At 41.0% G+C, this 23098-nt stretch overlaps 1 protein-coding gene across 1 annotated transcript in view; it reads left to right on the forward strand.

Moving 5' to 3' along the window:
- Positions 1 to 23098, forward strand: part of PAK5 (p21 (RAC1) activated kinase 5) — a 325437-nt gene that overhangs the window by 260008 nt on the left and 42331 nt on the right. Inside the window, exon 5 of the mRNA XM_064275780.1 lies at positions 14654 to 15445. Coding sequence (XP_064131850.1) covers positions 14654 to 15445 — 792 coding nt within the window. The remainder of the gene's footprint in view (positions 1 to 14653; positions 15446 to 23098) is intronic.

Genomic DNA, 23098 nt, shown 5'->3' on the forward strand with positions numbered 1-23098 from the left:
TCCTAAGCTTACCACAGCTCAGCCATTAAAGGAACTTGATCTGATCTTTGGGACCTTGCAGCTCACAGTGTGGTCCACAGTCCAACAGCAACAGCCTCACCTGGGAGCTGGTTAGAAATGCAGACCCTTGTGCTCCATGCCACATCTGATGAATCAGAGTCTGCATGGTCACAAGAAGCCCAGGGGATGTGCGTGCACACTGCAGTGTGAGATGTACTGCTTGAGTACTCTGTCTCTCAACCTTGGCTGCACATTGCAACTACCTGGGCAAGGTCTAAAAATACTGATGCCTGGGCTCCACCCCAGAGGTCCTTATTTATTTGCTTTTGGGTGCAGTCTGGGCACAGGGCTTTTCAAAAGCCTCCCAAGTCACTGTAATATACTGCCTTAGGAGGCACAACTTCTCTGTCATTGATCTCTAATGCCCTGAAGATGTTGGCAGCTCTTTATTAGGTTTCCCTCCGTGCAATATAAGGAGCCCTGGTGGCACAATGGTTAAGCACTTGGCTGCTTACCAAAAAAAAAAAAAAAGGTCGATGGTTTGAACCTACCAGTAGCTCCACGGGAGAAAGATGTGGCAGTTGGCTTCCGTAAAGATATATGGCTTTGGAAGCCCTATGGGAGAGTTCTACTTTGTCCTACAGGATCACTATGCATCGGAATCGACAGCAATGGGTTTCTCCACGCTGAGGGCTAGTAATTTCTAAATAAGTAAATGCAGCCTTCTAAGGATCCTAATTGATGGACTTACTCCAGTGTTATGGGCCAGACATAGAAAGAAGGGATTTATAAATTGCTGAGGGTTATTTAAATCTATTTTTAAAGGGAAGAAGTTTAAACACTGGAACTGGTAATTGAGGGGAAGTTTTTAAAACCTACTTTGTTCCCAAAAAGGACTGGCATTAATGTGTGATGAAATGAGACATACTAAAAGTGTGGTAAATTATAAATACAGTTAAAAAGTGAGGGCCAAGAAATAATGTAAATCATGGACAAAGAGACTGGAAAAGAGCACAAACATGAAGACCTCACATGTGAACATAATCCATAGTTAAGCTATACATCTGGTTTTATCAACCAGCTGGCAGTCCAGCTGAAACAGTGACAAAGTTTTCATCAATTGAAGAGAGGAGTGGCGGAAACAATCTTTCCTCCAGGAAAGCACAGCTTTCTAACTCTAACCTGTGAATAAATGTTTCCTGAGGTTTTTATATGAAGACACTGGTTAATATACTGATCCAGGAGTTAAAGACCATTCCTAGAGGAAATAGAAGACTGGACTTGACCTGTTTCTTAAAGCATCTGTCTATGACATCAGTGGTCATCACAGGAAAACACCGTTGATGGAGTATGATTCTGGAGAAAGGAAAGATAATACTGTTTTCATCTCTTCTGGGCTGTCTTTTCCTAAGACATGTATTAGGAGAGAGAAGTTATAGAATCACCTTCTCTTCAAATTTGGCCAGGTAGCTATTTCTCCCACTTAGAGAGAAGGAGACTGTCTTTTTACGCTGGTGCAAAGGGCTCTTTCTCTTCCGGCTAATACCCTTGAGTGAGTGGATGAGGTTTTCTGGCAAACTCTTTTCAGACTTCTGCATCTCAGCCTTAAACTTATTTTTAGGGATGTTAGAATATAATAGGACAAATACATTCCAGCATAAAATTACGGAACAAGCTCCAGCAATGAAATACCCACAGCTGCCCTTTGTGTTGGGAATCAGTCATTTTTCCCTTTCAGTTCTAGATCTCCGTTTTGTTTTGTTTTTGTTTGTTTGTTTTTTTAATAAAACAGAGAAATCACCCTACCGATCTAGAATTTAGGGACCAACTAAGGAATGTTTTTATCGAAGGTATGTAGGTAGGTGGACAGATGGGTGGACGGATGGATGGATGGACGGACAGATGGACGGACGGACGGATGGATGAGCGGGTGGGTGGATGGATGGATAGATGGATAGAGAGACAGATGGATAGGTAGATGGATAGATGGATATAGGTCAATGGATAGGTCCATGGATAGGTAAGTAGTTAGGTAGATAAAGAGATACCACAGAGGTAACTAACTGATCACGAAATCTACATTGAACTGATATAGTCGGGTTGTGAAAAGTGAACCTCAGAAGTAAATTGAAGGCAAATGGTTTATCAGTGCTGGTCTAACTTTAATGTGTATATGGAGATCTTGTTAAAATGCAAATTCGGTTCAGCAGATGTGGATGGGGGCTCAGAGTCTGCATTTGTAACAAACTGCCCGGGGATGCTACTGCTGCTACTGCTGCGGGTCTGAGGACCACACACTGTGTAGCAGGGGGAGAAGTTCTAAGAGCAATGTGTTTCTCAAACTTGGCTGCACATTGGAACGCCAAGGGAGTTTTTAAAAGTACTAGAACCATCCCCTGAGATGTAATTCTTCTGGGGAGAGGCCTTGGCTTCAAGAATTTTCCTAAGTTCGCCAGGTGACTCCAGGGCACAGCCTTGGTTGAGAGCCATGCGGTACAAGCTGCCGGAAGAAGCAGTACGTACTGCCTCAGCCTTTCCTGAGGGCCATTAGAAACCCTCCAAGTGCTTTCTCAAATCTTTCATTGGGTTTTAAAGAGACAAAATCTTTTCAGTGCAAACCACCCTTAGGTCATATATAGCCTCAGGAAAAATTAGTCTCATTTATCAAAAGAAAAGAAAAACCACATGATTTTCTTCTGGATGGTTTATGTAAAGGAAAGTAACATGAAGAGTTGGCACTTCTGCCGTGCTGGAAGGAAATATGCACAGATTCTCAGGTTTCTCATGGCTGCTAGAGGCAGGAGGCTCTACTGGTGAAATGGTAATGAGACTGAGAATGAGAGGAGTCTGCTAACTCTCAATAGAGTCTTTTAATAATTTCTTTTAATAATTTCATTGCTGACAGTTACTAGAGTAGTCAAGGTGTAGTCCATATGTTTGATTAGGTTTAAGCAATGGACGTTGCCTCCTCTCTGGCTCAGCTGCCCACTCCATGGCCACACCCCACAATACCATCGTTCTTCCATGACAACTGCCTGGCAAACACCCATCCTGGGATGTCTCCAATGTGCCGCCTTTTCAGAAGCTGCCCTCAGGGTTCTGCAAACTTGCTGGAAAAGGCCACTTACTTTGGTGCCACTCTGTTTTTTAACAAAAGAATAAAACCAGTTGCCATCAAGTTGAGTCCAACTCATGGTGACCCCGTGTGTATCAGGGTAGAATTGTGCTCTATAGGGTTTTCAATGGCTGATTTTTTGGAAGTAGATCACCGGGCCTTTTTTCTGAGGCACCTCTGGGTGGGCTCAAACCTCCAACCTTTCAGTTAGCATCCAAGCACATTAACCATTTTCACTACCGAGGGACTCCTAAGAAAGCCATAAGAGCACACAAATCAATAGAAGACATAAATCATAAACATACAGTTTGCCAAATTTTATATATGTATTCATTTGTGTGGGTGTAACCCAGATCAAAATATAAATTTTCATTGCCCAGAAAGTTCCCTTGTTCACCTTCTCAGTCAGTGGCACAGAGGTTACCACAGAGGTAACCACTATTCTGACTTAAATCACCAAAGACAAGTGTATAACTAATAAGTAGGGATGTTTGGTAATCTCTAGTGGGCTATGAAGTTTCATATTTCCAAAACATTTGCGAGATTTGGAGCCCGGCTTTTCTCCGCTCATTTTTCCCACCAAACCTGTTGCCATAGAGTTAATTTCGACTCTTAGCAACCTTGTAGGACAGAGTAGAACTTCCCCATAGGATTTCCAAGGGTGACTGGTGGATTCGAACCACCGACCTTTTGGTTAACAGCCAAGGTCTTAACCACTAGACCACCAGGGCTCCATTTTTTCCCACAGGGGCATACTTTTTCCTTGGGGTCTAAGGCCAATCAATTTCTGAAATATGTACATAACTTCAGAACCAACTTTATACTTTAAAATGTTACTTAACCACACAGCAGTTTTATATCCAGATTAACAAATTTCTTCACCTTTATTATGCCTTGAAGAGATAATATTCACATTTACAAAGATTGTTTGAAATGTCAAGTTGAAAAAAACAACAGCAATTTAAGTTTTGGACACTCAAATTTAGCTGACCAAATATAAAATAAATGTGCCTTGTGCTTCTTTATATAAAGAGAAAGCAAATAATTTTGACATTTAGCATTGCAGATTAGCAATATTTCAAGCATCATTTAATCATTTGGCTTGTTTTTCAGGGGGTGTCCATTGATGCATAGACAAGCACTTTTTTAGTTGCTGCATTTTTAAATGTCAGAATCTTGAGGAAATATGATGTAACAAGATGTTTCTTTTATTATGGTGACAGAATTTTGAAATTGCTGTGAAGGCTAATTATTTCAAAGAACAGTCAACTTGCTTTTCCCCAAGTCCCATAATTCTGAGTTCTAAACACCCTTTCTTAAAAAGTTTTGTTTCTGAAAATATTTGATAATCCCTGACTAAGGTGTATATGTACATTACTTTCATGACATCACAAATAGATAGAGCTTGTTCTTGCTTGCTTTTAGTGCCTTTTCCATTCTCCTCAGAGGTTAACGTTGAGGATGTTGACAGGATTTGCTGTGTTTTTCATAGTATATCAAGAGGCAGTGTTTGTAATCAGTAAGAGCAGGTACTGCTTTCAAACACTCCCACCTACCAGCTGAGTGACAGTGGACAAGTTACTTGACCTCTCTGAGCCTCTTTTTTCTCCTTTGTGAAAAGGATGTTATAATGTCATCTACCTCAGAGCACTATTGTGATGCTACACGTCTTCTTTGCAAAAATAGAAAATCCAATCCTTACATTTGTATGGAACTGTAAGGGGCCCCAAATAACCAAGGCAGACTTGAAAAAGAACAAAGTAGGACTCTCACTTCCTGATCTCAAAACATAAAGCTACAGTAATCAAAACCATCTGCTACTGGTACAGTGATAGACATGTAGACCAATGATGTAGAATTGAGAGTTCAGAAATAAACCCGTACACCTATGGTCAACTGATTTTCAATGAGTGCTAAGTCCATCCAATGGGGAAAGAACAGTCTCTTCAATAAGTGGTGCTGGGATAATTGGATTCCCACAAACCAAAGAACGCGATGGTTGTACAACATGATGAATGTAATTAACGTCACTGAATTGTGCAGGCCAAAATGTTGACATGGCAAATGTTTTGGAATATATATTTTTACTACAATTTTAAAAAAGGAAACTGGTTCCCTGCAAACAGAGTAAGAATCTAGATAGACTGTTTAAAAGGAGAGTGAGTGGGTGAGTCTTTGGTTTATACTTGAGTCACAAGAATATTTAGCTTTTGGGCCTCCTCAGAAGTGTTTACCCAGAAAGACAAAACGAAGTAATTCTTAAGGAGCATAAAGGAGGCTGTTTTTAACAAGAAATGTGAGGTCTTATTAGGGCAAAGCTGTTAATTACACACTTCATTATCGTCAAGGTTAATACAGTATGTGGGCGCAGAGCTCTTTTTTCATCTCTTCTCGAGAACAAGGGGAGACAGCTGCTCTTACAGACAGATCCATTATAGCTTATCAGCGGCCCGCAGCCCACTGGAGGGACGCCATGAAATATGGCCGCTGTCACTGGGAGCCAGAGCAGACGCTGAGATGGTCCAGGGCACCGTGGAAAGACAATGAGAGGCACAGCTTCCAATCCAAATAGACTGGGTTGCATTGCTTTTTAATGGCTGGCTGTTCTGTAGCATAAAGTCCACCGATACTCCTGAAGTCATTGTATTATTGATCTCTATAAAACTGCACAATCTTCTGCTTTCATAAACATCGATACTGACAGAAATAAATAGGGGTTCCTCTGTCTCGAAGCCTGGCTCAACCAAGTTGTAAAATTCTGCATGTTGAAATTTCACGGTTATTGCTGTACCGCTTATTCCATGAAGCGAAACCAGTGTCAGGGAAACAAATTGCTGATATTCCCTCGATTCCTGATGAAATAAGGCTCTCATACCTTCTTTCCCTTTGTTTTCTTTCTTTCTTTTTTTTTTTAGAATAGGTCAACAGCTTATTTTTAATAAAGATTTACATTGTGAGTCCCTGCTCATTAATACTGAACCTATAGCTTTTATTGAAAGAGAAAAAGTGTTGCTTCCTTTAAAAGTGACACATTTACACCATCGACAAACAATGTCAAATGCTAAAAATGAGTTCCAAGAAAAAGACCATGTTTAGGTTGAGTTGTAATTTCATTGAGATGTGGGTTTTTTTGTTTCTTAACAGTAGATTAAAATTCCTTCCTATGAATGCGGCCACCACGTCTGCAGCCATAGCTTCGCTTTCATGGTTGTTGTTGTTAGTGGCCGTCGAGTCCGCTGCAATTCACGGTGATCTTATATATAACTGAACAAAACGTGGCCTGATCCTGTGCCACCTTCATCATCATCACTTTCATGGTACTGGAGGTGTACTTAGAAATAACTAAAGCTTATAGGTTTATAGTAAGATCGTGATGCGAAGTGGGTATATCAAAATAATGAAATTTTTTAAGACCGAATCCGTTAAATTTGTTCTTGTCTTTCTATAGGTTAAACCTAAGAAATATTTCAACTTCATAGGAAATGGGAAAACATTAAACAGTGTAGCTCCCAACAGCCAACTATAACACCAAATGATTTTAACACCATATGCATACATATTTAACGTAATTGTCTTAGCTTTCTACTGCTGCTATAACATAAATACCACAAGTAGATAGCTTTAACAAGCAGAAATTTATTTTCTCACAGTTAAGGAGGCTAAAAATCCAAATTCAGGGTGCCAGCTTTAGGGAAGTCTTTATCTGTCAGCTCTGGAAGAAGGTCCTCGTCTCTTTTGAGCTTCTGCTTCTGGATGACCTTCATGTGGCTTGGCATCTCTCTTCTCCCATCTCTGCTTACTAGCTTTTGTTTAATCTCTTTTATATCTCAAAAGAGATTGACTCAAGATGTCCCCTACACTAATTCTGCCTCATTAACATAACAAAGACAACCCATTCTCAAATGGGATTATAACCACAGGCATTTAAAAAAAAACTAAAAAACCCATTGCCATCAAGTCGATTCCGATTCATAGTGACCCTACAAGACAGAGTGGAACTGCCCCATAGGGTTCCCAAGGAGCGCCTGGTAGATTCGAACTGCTGACCTTTTGGTTAGGAGCTATAGCTCTTAAGCAGTATGCCACCAGGGCTTTCCCTCCATAGGCACAGAGGTTAGTATTTACAACACATATTTTGGGGGGACATCAGTTCATAACAAGATATGTAATATATTGAACATTACATATGTTTCTGTATGTATGTATATAGATACGTACGTATGTATAGTAGAGGTATATGCATGTTTCTGTGTGTGTGAGTATAATGCTGACTCTTCGTATACTGAAAAATGTATTCTAGTCTTTTTTTTATTACAAAAGTAACCTTGATTGTAGAAAATTTGAGAAACACACTAATCCCATTGAGTACATGGTGAGATCCACAGAGCAGCACAGTCATCATCACCTGGGAGCTTGTTAGAGACACAGGACCTCAGACCTTTCCAGAATCCAGACCTGCTGGATCAGACTCGGCCTTTTAACAGGGTCCCCAGGTGCGCACGTTGAAGTTTGAGCTACACTGGTCTAAAATAAAAATCACCCTTAATCTCCCCACCTAGAGATAACCACTATCAATATTCTACAGTTTTTTTATTAGTCTTTCCTTTCTTGAAGGTCTATCTTTGTTAATTTTCTGACTTATTTATGATATTTCTTAGCAAGATATCAATAAGAGTGCTGTAATTTGAAAAAACTCAGTTCTTTAGATTTAATGAGGTATCTATATTTAATTTATATAACAATTCTAATTAATTTGAAGTACAGCTGTTTAAAGAAATTTGTGTTTTGTATCTAAAATTACTAAGAGTAATTTTTTAAGTGTACAGCATCAATTGTCTTTTTTTTCCCAGCAGATAAACCTAAGATTTATATTTCTAACTATCCATTGTTTACAACTTCCTTTTTTAAAAAATTATTATCAACCTAATTTAGAAGTGAATTTTACCCATAAAACATTAAATAACTACCATTTATTAGTACTTACTATAAGCCAGGAATCATGCCAGCTGTTTTATACATATCCTTTCATTAGATCATCTCATTCACCTTATGCAGTAAGGATTTATTCTCTCATTTTATGTATGAAGAAACTAGAACTTAAAAAGGTTGAGTCACTTGTCCAGCATCTCATAACTGGTAATGATATAAACCTAAGATTGAAAACAAAGACAATAAATATTACATTGTTTTAAAAATCCCATGTCTTAGTCAATGGATAATTCTTATTTTTTTCTTCTAAATAGCATTTTGCTTATGGTAACTGTCTTAGTCACCTAGTGCTGCTGTAACAGAAACACCACAAGTGGATGGCTTTAACAAAGAGAAATTTATTTTCTCACAGCCTAATAATAAGTATAAATTCAGTGAGGGCATCGGCTCCAGGGGGAAGGCTTTCTCTCTCTGTCGGCTCTGGAGGAAGGTCCTTCTTGTCAATCTTCCCCCGGACTAGGAGCTTCTCCTGGCAGGAACCCTGGGTCCAAAGGACACACTCTGCTTCTGGTGCTTCTTTTTTGGTGGTATGAGGTCCCCCTTCTCTGCTAGCTTCCCTTTCCTTTTATCTCTTGAGAGATAAAAGGTGGTGCAGGCCACACCCCAGGGAAGCTCCCTTTACATTCGATCAGGGATGTGACCTGGTAAGGGCGTTACAATCCCACCCTAATCCTCTTTAACATAAAATTACAATCACAAAATGGAGGACAACTACAGAATACTGGAAATCATGGCCTAGCCAAATTGACACACATATTTTTTGGGGGGACATAATTCAGTCCATAACAGTAATATTAACATTTATTATTCCATATTAACAAATGGAATATACAATTGATATAATTTCTACTGTAAACTGGATGTACGCCTTTGGATGTGTAATAGCCAGTGCCCAGAACCTGCAGACTCCCCAGTTCTGAGGCCATAGGTGAATTTGTATGTTGAAACAGCTTCGCCTAATTTCCCACACAAATCTCAGAGAGCACACTCAGGGGACAAAGAATCTGTGAAATACTTTTTTATGAGCATTTGTATTTCAATTTACCAAATGTAAAGCATTTATAGCACAATTAATGAGAGAAAATACTTTCTCTAAGAACAGACAGACGTTCGCTATGTTATTGTTTCATTGTTTAAAAAATATTTATAGCTAGCTACCTATATGTAATTTTACCTATATGTAAGGAGTCCCTGGGCAGTACAAACCGTTAAAACATTTAGCTGCTAACTAAAAGGTTGGAGTTTCTAGTCCACCCAGAGGCCCCTCAGAAGAAAGGCCTGGCGTTCTACTTATAAAAAATCAACCATTCCAAACCCTATGGAGCACAGTTCTACTCTGACACACATGGGGTCTATCTATATATAGACATAGGGCCAAGAAGAGAAAGGAAATGAACCCTAGTCCAGCAACATATTGGGACAGGTACTATTGAGGGCAATCTACAATTAATATCTCAATAAAATATGAGCTCCATGACAACAGGGCCCCTGGTGGCACAACAGTTAAGTGCTCAGCTGCTAATGGAAAAATTAGAGGTTCAAACCCACTCAGCGGCTCTGCAGAACAAAAACCTGGAGATCTGCTCACATAAAGATTACAGCCTTGAAATTCCGATGGGACAGTTCTTTGTCACATGGGGTAGCTATGAGTTGAAAATTGACCTGATGGCACTTTACAACAACCCTGTAGATCTAGCACCTAAAACCCTAAGACAGTACCTAAAACTGATATTCAGTCATCACTGTACAGATGAGGACACTAAAACCCAGAAAAGTTGGTGATCCAGCCTGTAAATGTCAGAAACAATTCAACCTGGTTGATTACAACGTCCATTCTCTTTCCATGGTAACTGGCTGCCTACCCGTGCCTCCTCTGCAGGGTGAACAGCCTATCCCCCGGCTACTTCACAGTTTTTCCTACATGTGCCCTTGGCCATGACTAGCTGACCCCAGACTACCCAAAGACCCTGGTCTGATACATACTCCAGCTCGTCCTGGCCTGGCCTTTAATATACACATTCAACTCTTCACTCCTATAGTCACCCACAGCCAGACAATGATAGTGTACTAAAGAAGGGTTCTGTCTTGCCAGAGAGAATGGATATTCTGCTTGCCATGTATAATGGATTGAATTGTGTCCCCCCAAAATACGTGCCAACTTGGTTAGGCCATGTGTAGTTGTCTTCCATTTTGTGATTTTCCTATGTGTTATAAATCATAATCTCTGCCTGTGGTTAAAAGGATTAGGGTGGGATGTAACACTCTGGCTTAGGTCACTTCCCTGATCCAATGTAATGGAAGCTTCCCTGGGGTGTGGCCTGCACCACCTTTTATCTCTCAAGAGATAAAAGGAAAGGAAAGCAAGCAGAGAATTAGGGACCTCATACCACCAAGAAAGCAGCGCCGGAAGCAGAGCGCATCCTTTGGACCTGAGGTTCCTGCACTGAGATGCTCACAGACCAGCGGAAGACTGATGCATCACAAGGACCTTCCTCCAGAGCTGACAGAGAGAGAAAGCCTTCCCCTGGACCCAGCACCCTGAATTTGTTCTTCCAGCCTACTGGACTGTTAGAAAATAAATTTCTCTTTGTTAAAGCCATCCACTAGTGGTATTTCTGTTACAGCAGCACTAGATGACTAAGACACCATGGTAGGAGCCAATCTTAAGCAAAGATAGAGTAGACCCTGCCATTGATAACAAATTGGTGATAAAACTCCAAGGAGCTGTTGGAAGTAGCTTTTGAGGGTGAGGCATTGTATTGGCTAGCAGTCTCTTTTGAATTTACTCAGGTGTCTTCTAATAAGCCATTCAGTTCTATTCTCCCCATTGAAATAAATGATTTAAACAGTGCAGGGTCTGTGGACAGAATTGTTTATTATCAGTCCACAAAGAGAATAGTATAGAAGTTGAGTATAATAATTTAGAAAACTTTTATGAGACTTGACATTGCTGTAATACTCAATGAGACCCACCATTGGTCTCATTAACAAGACACTTCAAAGATAGTTTGGCAGTTTTTTATAAAGTTAAACATATGACCCAACAATTGCGCTCCTTGTATTTACCTGAATGATTTGAAAACTATGTCCACACAAGACCCTGCACAGGAATGTTTACAGTTTTATTCATAATAGCCAAAATCTAGAAGCAACCAAGATATCCTTTAACGGTGAAGAGGTAAACAGTGATATATCCAAACAATAGAATACTGTCCAGTGATAACAGTGAAAGAGCTTTCAGTTAACTCAACAACTGGCATCAGCCTTAAGTTCATTTTGCTAAGTGAAAGAAGCCAGAGTGAAAAGGTTCTGCACCGTATGATTCTATTCCTGTGATATTCTGGAAAACTCAAAACTGGAGGGACAGAAAATAGATTAGTGGTGCCAAGGGTTTGGGGACAGAGTAATGTGTGACTTGGAGAAGCACAGGGGATTTTTTTGGGGTGGAGCAACTACTACGGAGCTGTACGGCACTGTAATGGTGAACGTGTGATGCTGTGCATCTGCCAACACTAGTAGAGCTTTACCAGCAGAAAGAGTGAACCTTGACATGTGCAATCTTAAAAATTAACCAGGGGGCCAGGGGATCCCGGGATAGAAAGCAAACTGAAGAATCTAACTGTATAAAAATGTATGGCATAACTTCATTGAAGGAGATAGGGAAAATGATGCTAACCTAAATAACTTTGAAAATAGTGTTTTGACTGGACATTGTAAGACTAAAGACAAAAGAAACTGTACGTAAGCACTGCACTATAGTAAGGTTGTTTCTCAAGGGACTATGGATTAACAATTTTGAAACTACTATATGTGTATACTGGGATTGAAAAAATAAGTGAATGAATAGCAGGTGGTAGGAGCCACGTTTCTCACTGTTGGAGAGGGAGGAGGGTAGAATCAGCCATGTGGTACTAGATCAGATTCAGAGACATCCGTATGAGCGCATGTTTAACTTAATACAGATACATGGATAGATACAGAAATATTTATATACATGTATGTATTTTTTTATATATAATTGACTCTATGGCAATGGGTATATACAATTAGTAAATATATATATATATATCCTTGCTCTGTCCACTGAAAGGGCCTGGAAGCAATGACACTCCAGTAGCAACAAGCACACCCAGCACCCAGATCTTGGTTTCTAATACCATTCTCCAATACAAGGAACCAGGACTCCTTGGAGAAATGGCTGGTTTAGGACTGGGGCAGTAAGTATTCAAGATAAGCCTGGAGCATCTTGTAGTGCCAAAAAGAAAGGAAGCGCTCAAACAATAAAAGGATGAGGACACGTCAAAGAGGCAGAAGAGCCAACCTGAAAGAACTCCCAATGGCCAAAGCTGGAACAATTTTAACAACAAAACAATTCAGGTTATAACTCAAAGTATAAAATAAACACCCATTTATAATTAAATGGGGGAGAATAGACAAATCTCCCCTGCAGAAGAATTCTAAACAGTTTATGTAGATGCCCAATCAAGGAGGCAGGGCATAACTTAACTCTCCACTCCTTCCATGTGGGCTGCACTTAGTGGTTTGCTCCCAAAGTGTAGAGTATGGAAAGGAGGGGTAGGGAGGTGCCTTTCCAATGGAGGCTTGAAAAACACTCCCTCAGTCAGGTGACCAAGGTTAACATCATCAGTGGTAAATCATGTGCCCTTGTTATGATGTGATGAAAGTGGCATTTCACCTCTGTGGTCTTCCTCGCAAAAACCAATAACCCCAGTCTAACCATGAGAAAAACATCAGATGAACTCAAATTGAGGGACAGTCTACATACTCAAAACGGCAAAACATTAAAGGTTCTCAAAAACAAGGAAATTTGAGAAACTGTCACAGACCAGACAAGGCTAAGGAGGCATGGACAATAAATGTAATGTGGTATCTTGGATGGGATCCAGGAACAGAAAAAAAAAAAAAAACTAGTGAAATCTGAATAAACTGTGGTGTTTAATTAATAGTAAGCTACCAATGTAATGTGGAAGAAAGGCCTGGAAATCTACTTCTGAAAATCACAACAGTCTAGTCCACAACTGATCATGGGGATGGATACAGGACCTGGCAGCATTTCTTTCCATTGTGCATGGGGTCGCCATGAGTCAGAGGGCCAACTAGACAGTAGCTAACAACAACAGCAACAAACAGAGTGATATAAGATGTTAACAATAGGGGAAACCAGGTGAGGGGTATATGGGAACTCGTCTTTGCAATTTCTCTCTAAATCTAAAACTATTCTAAAAGAAAAAGCTTATTTAAAAGAAATTGTTACAGGCCAAGAGTATTAGCCCAGCAGTATTTCCGGGGAAAAACAATAACAAAACCTCTTTCTCCACGGAGAGTTTGAAAAGCACTGATCTATCAAAACTGTGCTCCAGGACAACTTGGACTTTTTCCTCCAGCTTAAACCGATTATTATACCAGCTGTGATGTTTTTTGAATCTCTTGCTACTTGCTCATTTTTCTTGTAAAATCCTGAAAATGCAAAGTCCCTATACTTTGTTCTTTGTTCTTCTCTTATCCGTCCTCATCGTATTTTCCTGCAAGCCTTGTCATTGTCAGCTGCAGTGGTTTGTGATTCCTTTCTGTTCCTGGTATTCCGGAGTTATTTAGGCTCATTAAAGGGAATATTTGGGCTTGGCAATTTGTCACCAAGATCCAGGTACAACCAGGTCATTACTGAGCCAGCCAATATTCCGCAATGATGAGACACAAAGTGTGACCATAGCAAGCATTATACATAATAAAATATCACATTTGATCACAAATTAAATCACACAAGTAATCTTTGTTCTGTTCCCTATTTACAGTTTCGGAGAGTGACTTCCTCTTCTATGAAATCTGATAACCTCCATTGTTTATGTGTCTTCCATAAAGGAAAACAGATGCACTAATTTCTGGTTATATTGTTATATTTAGATGTCTTGATTTTCTGGTTTTGGAAATCTAGATAATGAATCTAGAAGAATGATAAATATGCTGTTTATAAAGAAAGAGTTGTAGTCTTTTAAAATTAAAGTCCTCGGCACATTGTTAGACCGTTAGGGTTTATATTTAGGTTAAAGTGTTATATTGTTGATGGAGCCCTGGTGACAGACGTAATGGTTAAGAGCTCAGCTGCTAACCAAGACGTCATCCACCAGCCAAACCCTATGGGGCAGTTATACTCTGTTCTATAGGGTCACTATGAGTCTGAACCAACCAAAGGGCCCCTAACAATTATTTAGGTGAAAGGGCAGGGGGAGGGGACTGCCCATAAACTGGCAAAGAAGACAATTATAGCTAGTCTTCTAAATGGCTCTATGGCATTTATTCGATCTCTATTGAGAAAGGTGAGGAAAATTTTGCAATTTGAGATATTGTTTAATATTTTATTTCTTTTGCCACTGAAATATATTTCAAAAAATTTTTAATTTTATTATGAAATATTCCTTGGGGTTTATTTTCTTCTGTGGTTTTAACTGGATAGGATGGGGGTGGAAGTCCCCCATCAATTTAAAAGCATGAAATGGTCTCTTTAAAAGTTGTTCCCTTTAATGTTCTCAGACAATCGTTCGAGGAAACAAACCCTGCAAGGAAACCTCCATCAACGGCCTGCTAGAGGATTTCGACAACATCTCGGTGACTCGCTCCAACTCCCTCAGGAAGGAAAGCCCACCCACCCCAGACCAGGGAGCCTCCAGCCACGGCCCACGCCATTCGGAAGAAAATGGCTTCACCACCTTCTCACAATATTCCAGTGAATCCGATACAACGACTGACTACACCACCGAAAAGTACAGGGAAAAGAGTCCCTACGGAGACGACTTGGACCCGTATTACAGAGGCAGCCACGCGGCCAAGCAAAATGGGCACGTAGTGAAAATGAAAGCCGGGGAGGCCTACTATTCTGACATGAAGCCTTTGAAATCCGATATTTCCAGATTTCCTGGCGATTATCACACACACTTGGACTCCCTGAGCAAACCAAGTGAATACAGTGACCTCAAGTGGGACTATCACAGAGCCTCCAGTAGCTCCCCGCTAGACTACCGAGACCCGTTCCAATTCACTCCTTCTAGAACTGCAGGGACCAGCGGGTGCTCGAAGGAAAGCCTGGCGTACAGCGAAAGTGAGTGGGGACCCAGCCTGGATGACTACGACAGGAGGCCAAAGTCGTCCTACCTGCATCAGACGAGCCCTCAGCCGGCCATGCGGCAGAGGTCCAGGTCAGGCTCAGGGCTCCAGGAGCCCACGATGCCGTTTGGAGCAAGTGCATTTAAGACCCATCCTCAAGGACACTCGTACAACTCCTACACCTACCCTCGCTTGTCCGAGCCCACAACGTGCATTCCAAAGGTAAGGTTCACTCCCTCCTTTTCCACTAAGTGGGTGACAGCCTCCGCGGAGGTGGTGCTAGCACGGCCTTCTGATACAATCAGATTCCCAGTGCTTATTTGCCTATTGGATAGTATCCGTATTGAAATCCTACCTCATTTCCGTACATAACCCAAGGGCAGAGCATTTAGGGCAAGGTACATACGGCCATTGAAATAAAAATATGACTTTTGGGGTCTCCTACAAGGTTTCTGATTAAAAGGCAAAGAAATTTCATCTATTGGAAAAATAGTCTGGAATGCTCACAATCAACATTCTGTTAGTGTACTAAGTTCTCTGTTAAGCGTCCACACAATTCTTAACTATTAGATGGTGTAGTTCAGTGCCCCCCAAAATCTGGACTTTAGCAAAGTTTTACAGAGACTACCTGCTGGAAAGGGGAAAAAAAAATCAGGATAATGTGGTTAATTTTGAATTAAGGCTAATTTTATTCAATTCAGGAGACTGTTCTCTATGTTGACAATATGCTTTTTCTATTATTTTTATGACAAAATGTTATTTTTTAATGAAATTTTGAGGATGATGGTATCTGGTTTCTGGATTTAATTTTTTTTTTTTTTTTTTGGTATGCTTTTTGTTTTCTTATATTGTTTTCATTCCTCTCAGTAATTTTTTTGTTATTGTTGTTAATTGTTAGCTGCTGAAAATTTGCTTTGATATTTGACTGTTCTGTGATTTGCCAAAATTTGGGAACCATTGTTGGAGAAGTTACTGACCCTCAAAGCACAGACTTTTCCAGAGCATCTAAGGCTTTTGGAAAATACCTTCAAGAATGTGCAAGTCATTAATTTTCCCATGGTGGCTTAGAAGTGTTTTGGCTACCTTGCCTGTACAGCAAAAATGACAATGGGCATTTGGATGGGTTTCTGGATAACATGGAGGTCTCAGACCAGCCTTGAGAGGAACAGGACTTCAAACAACGGGATCATGTACGTTTGTGCCCTTCGCTCTCTCCTCAATGGCTTCATGAGCAAGGCAGCCTGCATTCATCTGCTTTATTGATTATAGATAGTCAATATTTTTCCTTTGCTTATTATTTTTCATAAACCCAGTCCAAGATGTTGAAGGGACATCTTGCGAGGGATTTAAGCCATACTTTAAAAAAAAAAAAAAACTGTCAATATATTTCCTAACATACAAAATTAAAAATAAATCCTAAGGAAATAAAAAGCCTGAAATATATACCTTCAGCTAAAATTCAAATACTGAGAATGTTTTTCCATACCCTCCCCCCAACTGTGTTAATTTCTTTGAACTTCCACAGTCAGATTGACATGGCTGCATTAGCTTCCCATGTTCTTGCCAAGGTGATTGTTGGAGAGAGTTGTGTCTAATTTACCAACAGGCAGAAGCTGTAGGAAACTATACATAATTTGGTAGTTACAATGCATAAGGAAGCATGCAATAGTTTATTTGATTTCCTGTGCATATCACTCTCTGTGAGCCCCAGGATGAAGGGACCTCTTCAGCATTCTAGAGCGAAAGCAGTGAATTAACGCGTTCAAAAAAAAAAAATTTTTTTTTTTTTCTAGCAGCTGAGTCCAGTTACATCCTTGGGTGTTTGATCATTGGTGGTTTATCTAAGGGTAAAGAATGTTGTTTTCGTTGTGTGTGTGTGTGTGTGTGTGTATGTGTGTGGTTTCTTTGAATACCTGTTTTAAGGAGCAGTTGTAGGTCATAGCCATGGACAAAATTTTGTCCAGTGGCTGCAACCTTTCAGCCCTGGCACTATAGCTAGTTCACTGACATTGGAAATATTCATTTCCAACGTCTAGGAAAATCAGGAGATTGCAGGTGGAAATCTGGATTTCTGGGTTTCAGGCTTCTCTTGAAAACAAGGGAAGACATGGTGTCCCTACGCCGCATTTTCACATTGAACCCACTGGAGGTAAGGACTGCTTCCACGAGAAGGGCGTGGGCTCCTCAGTTTAGCACAGGCCCTGCCTGACCCACTTCATTCACTTATTTCAGGAGCCTTATCGCTAGAGTCATGTGGGATTGATTGCATCCACCACCAATACCCAACTGCCCATTTCACAAAAGGGAAAACTGAGGTCCAGAAAGTCACATGGCACACTTAAGGTTTCAGTTTGTTGTGCAAAACAGAGAATCCAAGTATGGTGTCCCACCCAGCCCACATTTTCCCATTATCTTAAAAAAATATATATAAAAAAATATATATAGGTGTATGTTATTTCTAGGGTTCAGCTTCATTTGCTAGTAAAATCTATGAAAGGTCCCTGTGGCCACCTGAACTTTAGGTTAAATGGAGGAGGAGAGGGAAGAGGAAGAGAGAGGAAAGGAGAGAGAGAAAGGAAGAAAGGAAGGAGAGAGAGGAAAGACGGAAAGAGAGAAAGGAAGAAAGGAGAGAGAGGAAGGAAGGAAGGAGAGAGAAGGAAGGAGAGGGGAGTGAGAGAGGGAGGGGGAGGAAAGATGGAAGGTAGGATTTCCTTTATTTCTTGATTCCATCTTCCTCGTTGTTGTTGTTTGGTGCCATCGAGTCGTCCCGACTCATAGCGACCCTATGCACAACAGAATGAAACACTGCCCGGTCCTGCGCCATCCTTACAATCGTTGTTATGCTTGAGCTCATTGTTGCAGCCACTGGGTCAGTCCACCTCATTGAGGGTCTTCACCTTTTCCGCTGACCCTGTACTCTGCCAAGCATGATGTCCTTCTCCAGGGACTGATCCCTCCTGACAACATGTCCAAAGTATGTAAGATGCGGTCTCGCCATCCTTGCTTCTAAGGAGCATTCTGGTTGTACTTCTTCCAAGACAAATTTGTTCGTTCTTTTGGCAGTCCATGGAATATTCAATATTCTTTGCCAACACCACAATTCAAAGGCGTCAGTTCTTCGGTCTTCCTTATTCACTGTCCAGCTTTCACATGCATATGTGATTGAAAATATCATGGCTTGGGTCAGGCGCACCTTAGTCTTCAAGGTGACATCTTTGCTCTTCAACACTTTAAAGAGGTCCTTTGCAGCAGATTTACCCAATGTGTTGAGTCCTTTGATTTCTTGACTGCCAATTCTGTGGCTGTTGATTGTGGATCCAAGTAAAATGAAATCCTTGACAACTTCAATCTTTTCCCCATTTACCATGATGTTGCTCATTGGTCCAGTTGTGAAGATTTTTGTTTTCTTTACTTTGAGCCGCAATTCATACTGAAGGCTGTGGTCTTTGATCTTCATTAGTAAGTGCTTCAAGTCCTCTTCACTTTCAGCAAGCAAGGCTGTGTTATCTGCATAATGCAGGTTGTTAATGAGTCTTCCTCCAATTCTGATGCCCTGTTCTTCTTCATGTAGTCCAGCTTGTCGGATTATTTGCTCAGCATACAGATTGAATAGTTACGGTGAAAGGATACAACCCTGACACACGCCTTTCCTGACTTTAAACCAATCAGTATTCCCTTGTTCTGTCCAAACAACTGCCTCTTGATCTATGTAAAGCTTCCTCATGAGCACAATTAAGTGTTCTGGAATTCCCGTTCTTCACAATGTTATCCATAATTTGTTATGATCCACACAGTCGAATGCCTTTGCATAGTCAATAAAACACAGGTAAACATCCTTCTGGTATTCTCTGCTTTCAGCCAGGATCTGTCTGACATCAGCAATGGTATCCCTGGTTCCACGTCCTCTTCTGAAACAGGCCTGAATTTCTGGCAGTTCCCTGTCAATATACTACTGCAGCCGTTTTTGAATGATCTTCAGCAAAATTTTGCGTGCGTGTGGTATTAATGATATTGTTCTATAATTTCCGCATTCAACTGAATCACCTTTCTTGGGAATAGGCATAAATATATATCTCTTCCAGTCAGTTTGCCAGGTAGCTGTCTTCCATATTTCTTGGCATAGACAAGTGAGCATTTCCAGCGCTGCATCTGTTTGTTTAAACATCTCAACTGATATTCCATCAATTCCTGGAGCCTTGTTTTTCACCAATGCCTTCAGAGCAGCTTGGACTTCTTCCTTCAGTACCATCCCTTCCTGATCATATGCTACCTCTTGAAATGGTTGAATATCGACTAGTTCTTTTTGGTATAATGACTCTGTGTATTCCTTCCATCTTCTTTTGATGCTTTCTGAGTCTCTTAATATTTTTCCCATAGAATTCTTCATTATTGCAACTCGAGGCTTGAATTTTTTCTTCAGTTCTTTCAGCTTGGGAAATGCCGAGCGTGTTCTTCCCTTTTGGTTTTCTGTCTGCAGCTCTTTGCACATGTCATTATAATACTTTGTCTTCTCGAGCTGCCCTTTGAAATCTTCAGTTCTTTTACTTCATCATTTCTTCCTTTTGCTTTAGCTGCTCAACATTCTTGAGCAAGTTTCAGAGTCTCCTCTGACACCCATCTTGGTCTTTTCTTTCTGTCCTGTCTTTTCAATGACCTCTTGCTTTTTTCATGTATGATGTTCTTGATGTCATTCCACAACTCATCTGGCCTTCAGTCACTAGTGTTCAATGCGTCAAATCTATTCTTGAGATGGTCTCTAAATTCAGGTGGGATATACTCAAGGTCATATTTTGGCTCTTGTGGACTTGCTCTGATTTTCTTCAGTTTCAGCTTGAACTTGCGTATGAGCAATTGATGGTCTGTTCCACAGTCGGCCCCTGGCCTTGTTCTGACTGATGATATTGAGCTTTTCCATTGTCTCTTTCCACAGATGTAGTTATTTTGATTTCTGTGTGTTTCATCTGGTGAGGTCCATTTCTGTGTGTTTCATCTGGTGAGGTCCATGTGTATAGGCACCGTTTATGTTGGTGAAGGAAGGTATTTGCAATGAAGAAGTCATTGGTCTTGCAAAATTCTATCATTCGATCTCCAGCATTGTTTCTATCACCAAGGCCATATTTCCCAACTAATGACCCTTCTTCTTTGTTTCCAACTTTCACATTCCAATCACCAGTAATTATCAATATATCCTGATTGCATGTTCGATCAATTTCAGACTGCAGAAGTTGGTAAAAATCTTCAATTTCTTCATCTTTGGCCTTAGCGGTTGGTACGTAAATTTGAATAATAGTTGTATTAACTGGTCTTCCTTGTAGGTGTATGGATATTATCCTATCACTGACAGTGTTGTACTTCTGGATAGATCTTGAAATGTTCTTTTTGACGATGAATGCAACACCATTCCTCTTCAAGTTGTCATTCCCGGCATAGTAGAATATATGATTGTCCGATTCAGAATGGCCAATACCAGTCCATTTCAGCTCACTGATGCCTAGGATATCGATGCTTATGCATTCCATTTCATTTTTGACAATTTCCAATTTTCCTAGATTTGTACTTTGTACATTCCAGGAAATGACGGTCCCAAAATCTTTACTCCATCCATGTCATTAAGGTCAATTCTACTTTGAGGAGTCAGCTCTTCCCCAGTCATCTTTTGAGTGCCTTCCAACCTGGGGGGCTCATCTTCCAACACTATATCAGACAATGTTCCACTGCTATTCATAAGGTTTTCACTGGCTAATGCTTTTCAGAAGTAGACTGCTGGGTCCTTCCTCCTAGTCTTAGTCTGGAAGCTCAGCTGAAACCTATCCACCGTGGGTGACCTTGCTGGTATCTGAATACTGGTGGCATAGCTTCCAGCATCACAGCAACACACAAGCCCCCACAGTATGACAAGCTGACAGACATGTCGGGGTCCATCTTCCTACAGACCTCCAAATAAGAGGCAGAGTGGGCCTGTCCTGAAATCTGGCTTTGTAAAACCCAGAAATACCACAGAAACTATTGTAGTTCAGTAAAAAATAAAACAGCATATCCACCCGTGGGAGCTTCTACCAAGGGTTTTATCAGCCCTAATAATCAGTATTCTAAAGGGGCAAGTTGCTGCTCCCTGTTCACAGGAAGCCGTGAGAAATTCAGGAGCAGGTTTAGTGGGAGGTTCGGAGGTGGATGGCATGTTAGTAATTAAAACGTTTACTTGATTAAAAATATAACATCTCTCTAAAAAGACTTAGGTACTCTTAAAAATCTACCCAATCACGTCTGGGTTTCCTGCTGAGGGAAGGAATAGGGATCACGACTCAGATAATTTGGCCTTGCCTCAAGGAAAATTCTAGAGGAGGGTGGTGGTGTTTACATCCCAACAAGAAGAAAAATCACAAAACTTGCGTACATCTCTGGATGGAGCAAAAATGAGGACGCGTATGTGTATGTATGTGTTTAACACTAGCTTGCATTTTGTCCTAAAGAAATAAAATGAAACAATACTGATGCTAACAGTGTAAAAATCCTCTATTATTGTCTACCTACCTAATTTTTCCTGTTAGCGTGACAGGAATTGAGAATGTTATGAAATCTATAGCTACTGGCATCCATCTCCCTACTTCTAAATGCTTTTTGCTGGGGCTAAGCAAATGAAACTTCTGAGAGGAAAATTAAGCCAAGCAACAAACAAACAAAAACACTAGCCACGTAGCACCTTCCTCACCACAGAACTATAAAAACTGCCAGCTGTGGAGAGAGAATGCTTTTCACCATTTGGTGCAGACAAGCTCTGTGTCCCACAGGGAGGGATACTAGCTGGAGACTTCGTCAGCATTTACTGGATTTTGCTAATCCCAGGCTCCCCAGGGACGAGACAGATGCTGGCTCCTGTGTTTTGGTTCAGACCCAGCACATCCACTCCTCAACTGGGCTCCAACCACTGAGAAACCCCCTGCGTAATCACATTTGTGCCAGCTCATTAAGTACTCATTGTCTGCCAGATACATGTACTGCTTTGTTGGAGCCTTTGTTGGGCAGGAATTCTTGCCCCCTTGCCTTGTATAGCCAAGTAGCCAGGGGCTTTGAGAGGCTCACAACACCTGGTCAGTGAGCTCATAGCAGAGCTGAGGCCCAGTTCTAAATCTGTCTGGTTCCAGGCCTACCCCCTTCCCCAGACATTGGGTGCCTTCCCACATGTTACTTCTCACCATTCCACATGGCACAGGGAGAGTTTCCATGGGCACCAAACTCTCCGCATGCCTCACAACCAGCTCCTTTTAGCAGCAATAAATTCCCTCTGGGTTGCACCAGCTTGTCTCATCCACATCAGGGTTTCTCAACCTAGACACTATCGACAGTTTGGGCTGGGTAATTCTTTGTCATGGGGGCTGCTGTGTGCATTGTAGGACATTTAGCGGCATCCCTGGCCTCTCCTCAATAAATACCATTAGCATCCCTCCCCCAGTCGTGACAACCAAAATGTCTACGCACGTTGCCAGCTGTTTCATGGGGGGCAAAATTTCCCCCAGTTGAGAACCACTGTTCTTTACCAAAAAAATAAACCAAACCCATTGCTGTTGAGTCAATTTCAACTTCAGTGACTCTATACAAAAGAGTCGAGCTGCCCCCCGTAGGGTTTCCAAGGATTCGAACTGCTGACTTTGTGGTTACCAGTGGAACGCTTAACCACTGCGCCACCAGAGCTCCCCACTGTTCTACAGCTACCATTTATCAAGCACTTTTTGGTGGTTAAGTATGTAGATTCTGGAGTTGAGCCACCTGGTTTGAGTCCTGACATTGACATTAGGTGGGTGACCTTGAGCAAGTCGCTTGGCTTCTCTTTGTCTCTACTTTCTTGTCTATAAAATGGGCATAAAGACAGTTCCTGCC

Source organism: Loxodonta africana, chromosome 24, assembly GCF_030014295.1.
Source record: "Loxodonta africana isolate mLoxAfr1 chromosome 24, mLoxAfr1.hap2, whole genome shotgun sequence".
Lineage (NCBI taxonomy): Eukaryota > Metazoa > Chordata > Mammalia > Proboscidea > Elephantidae > Loxodonta > Loxodonta africana.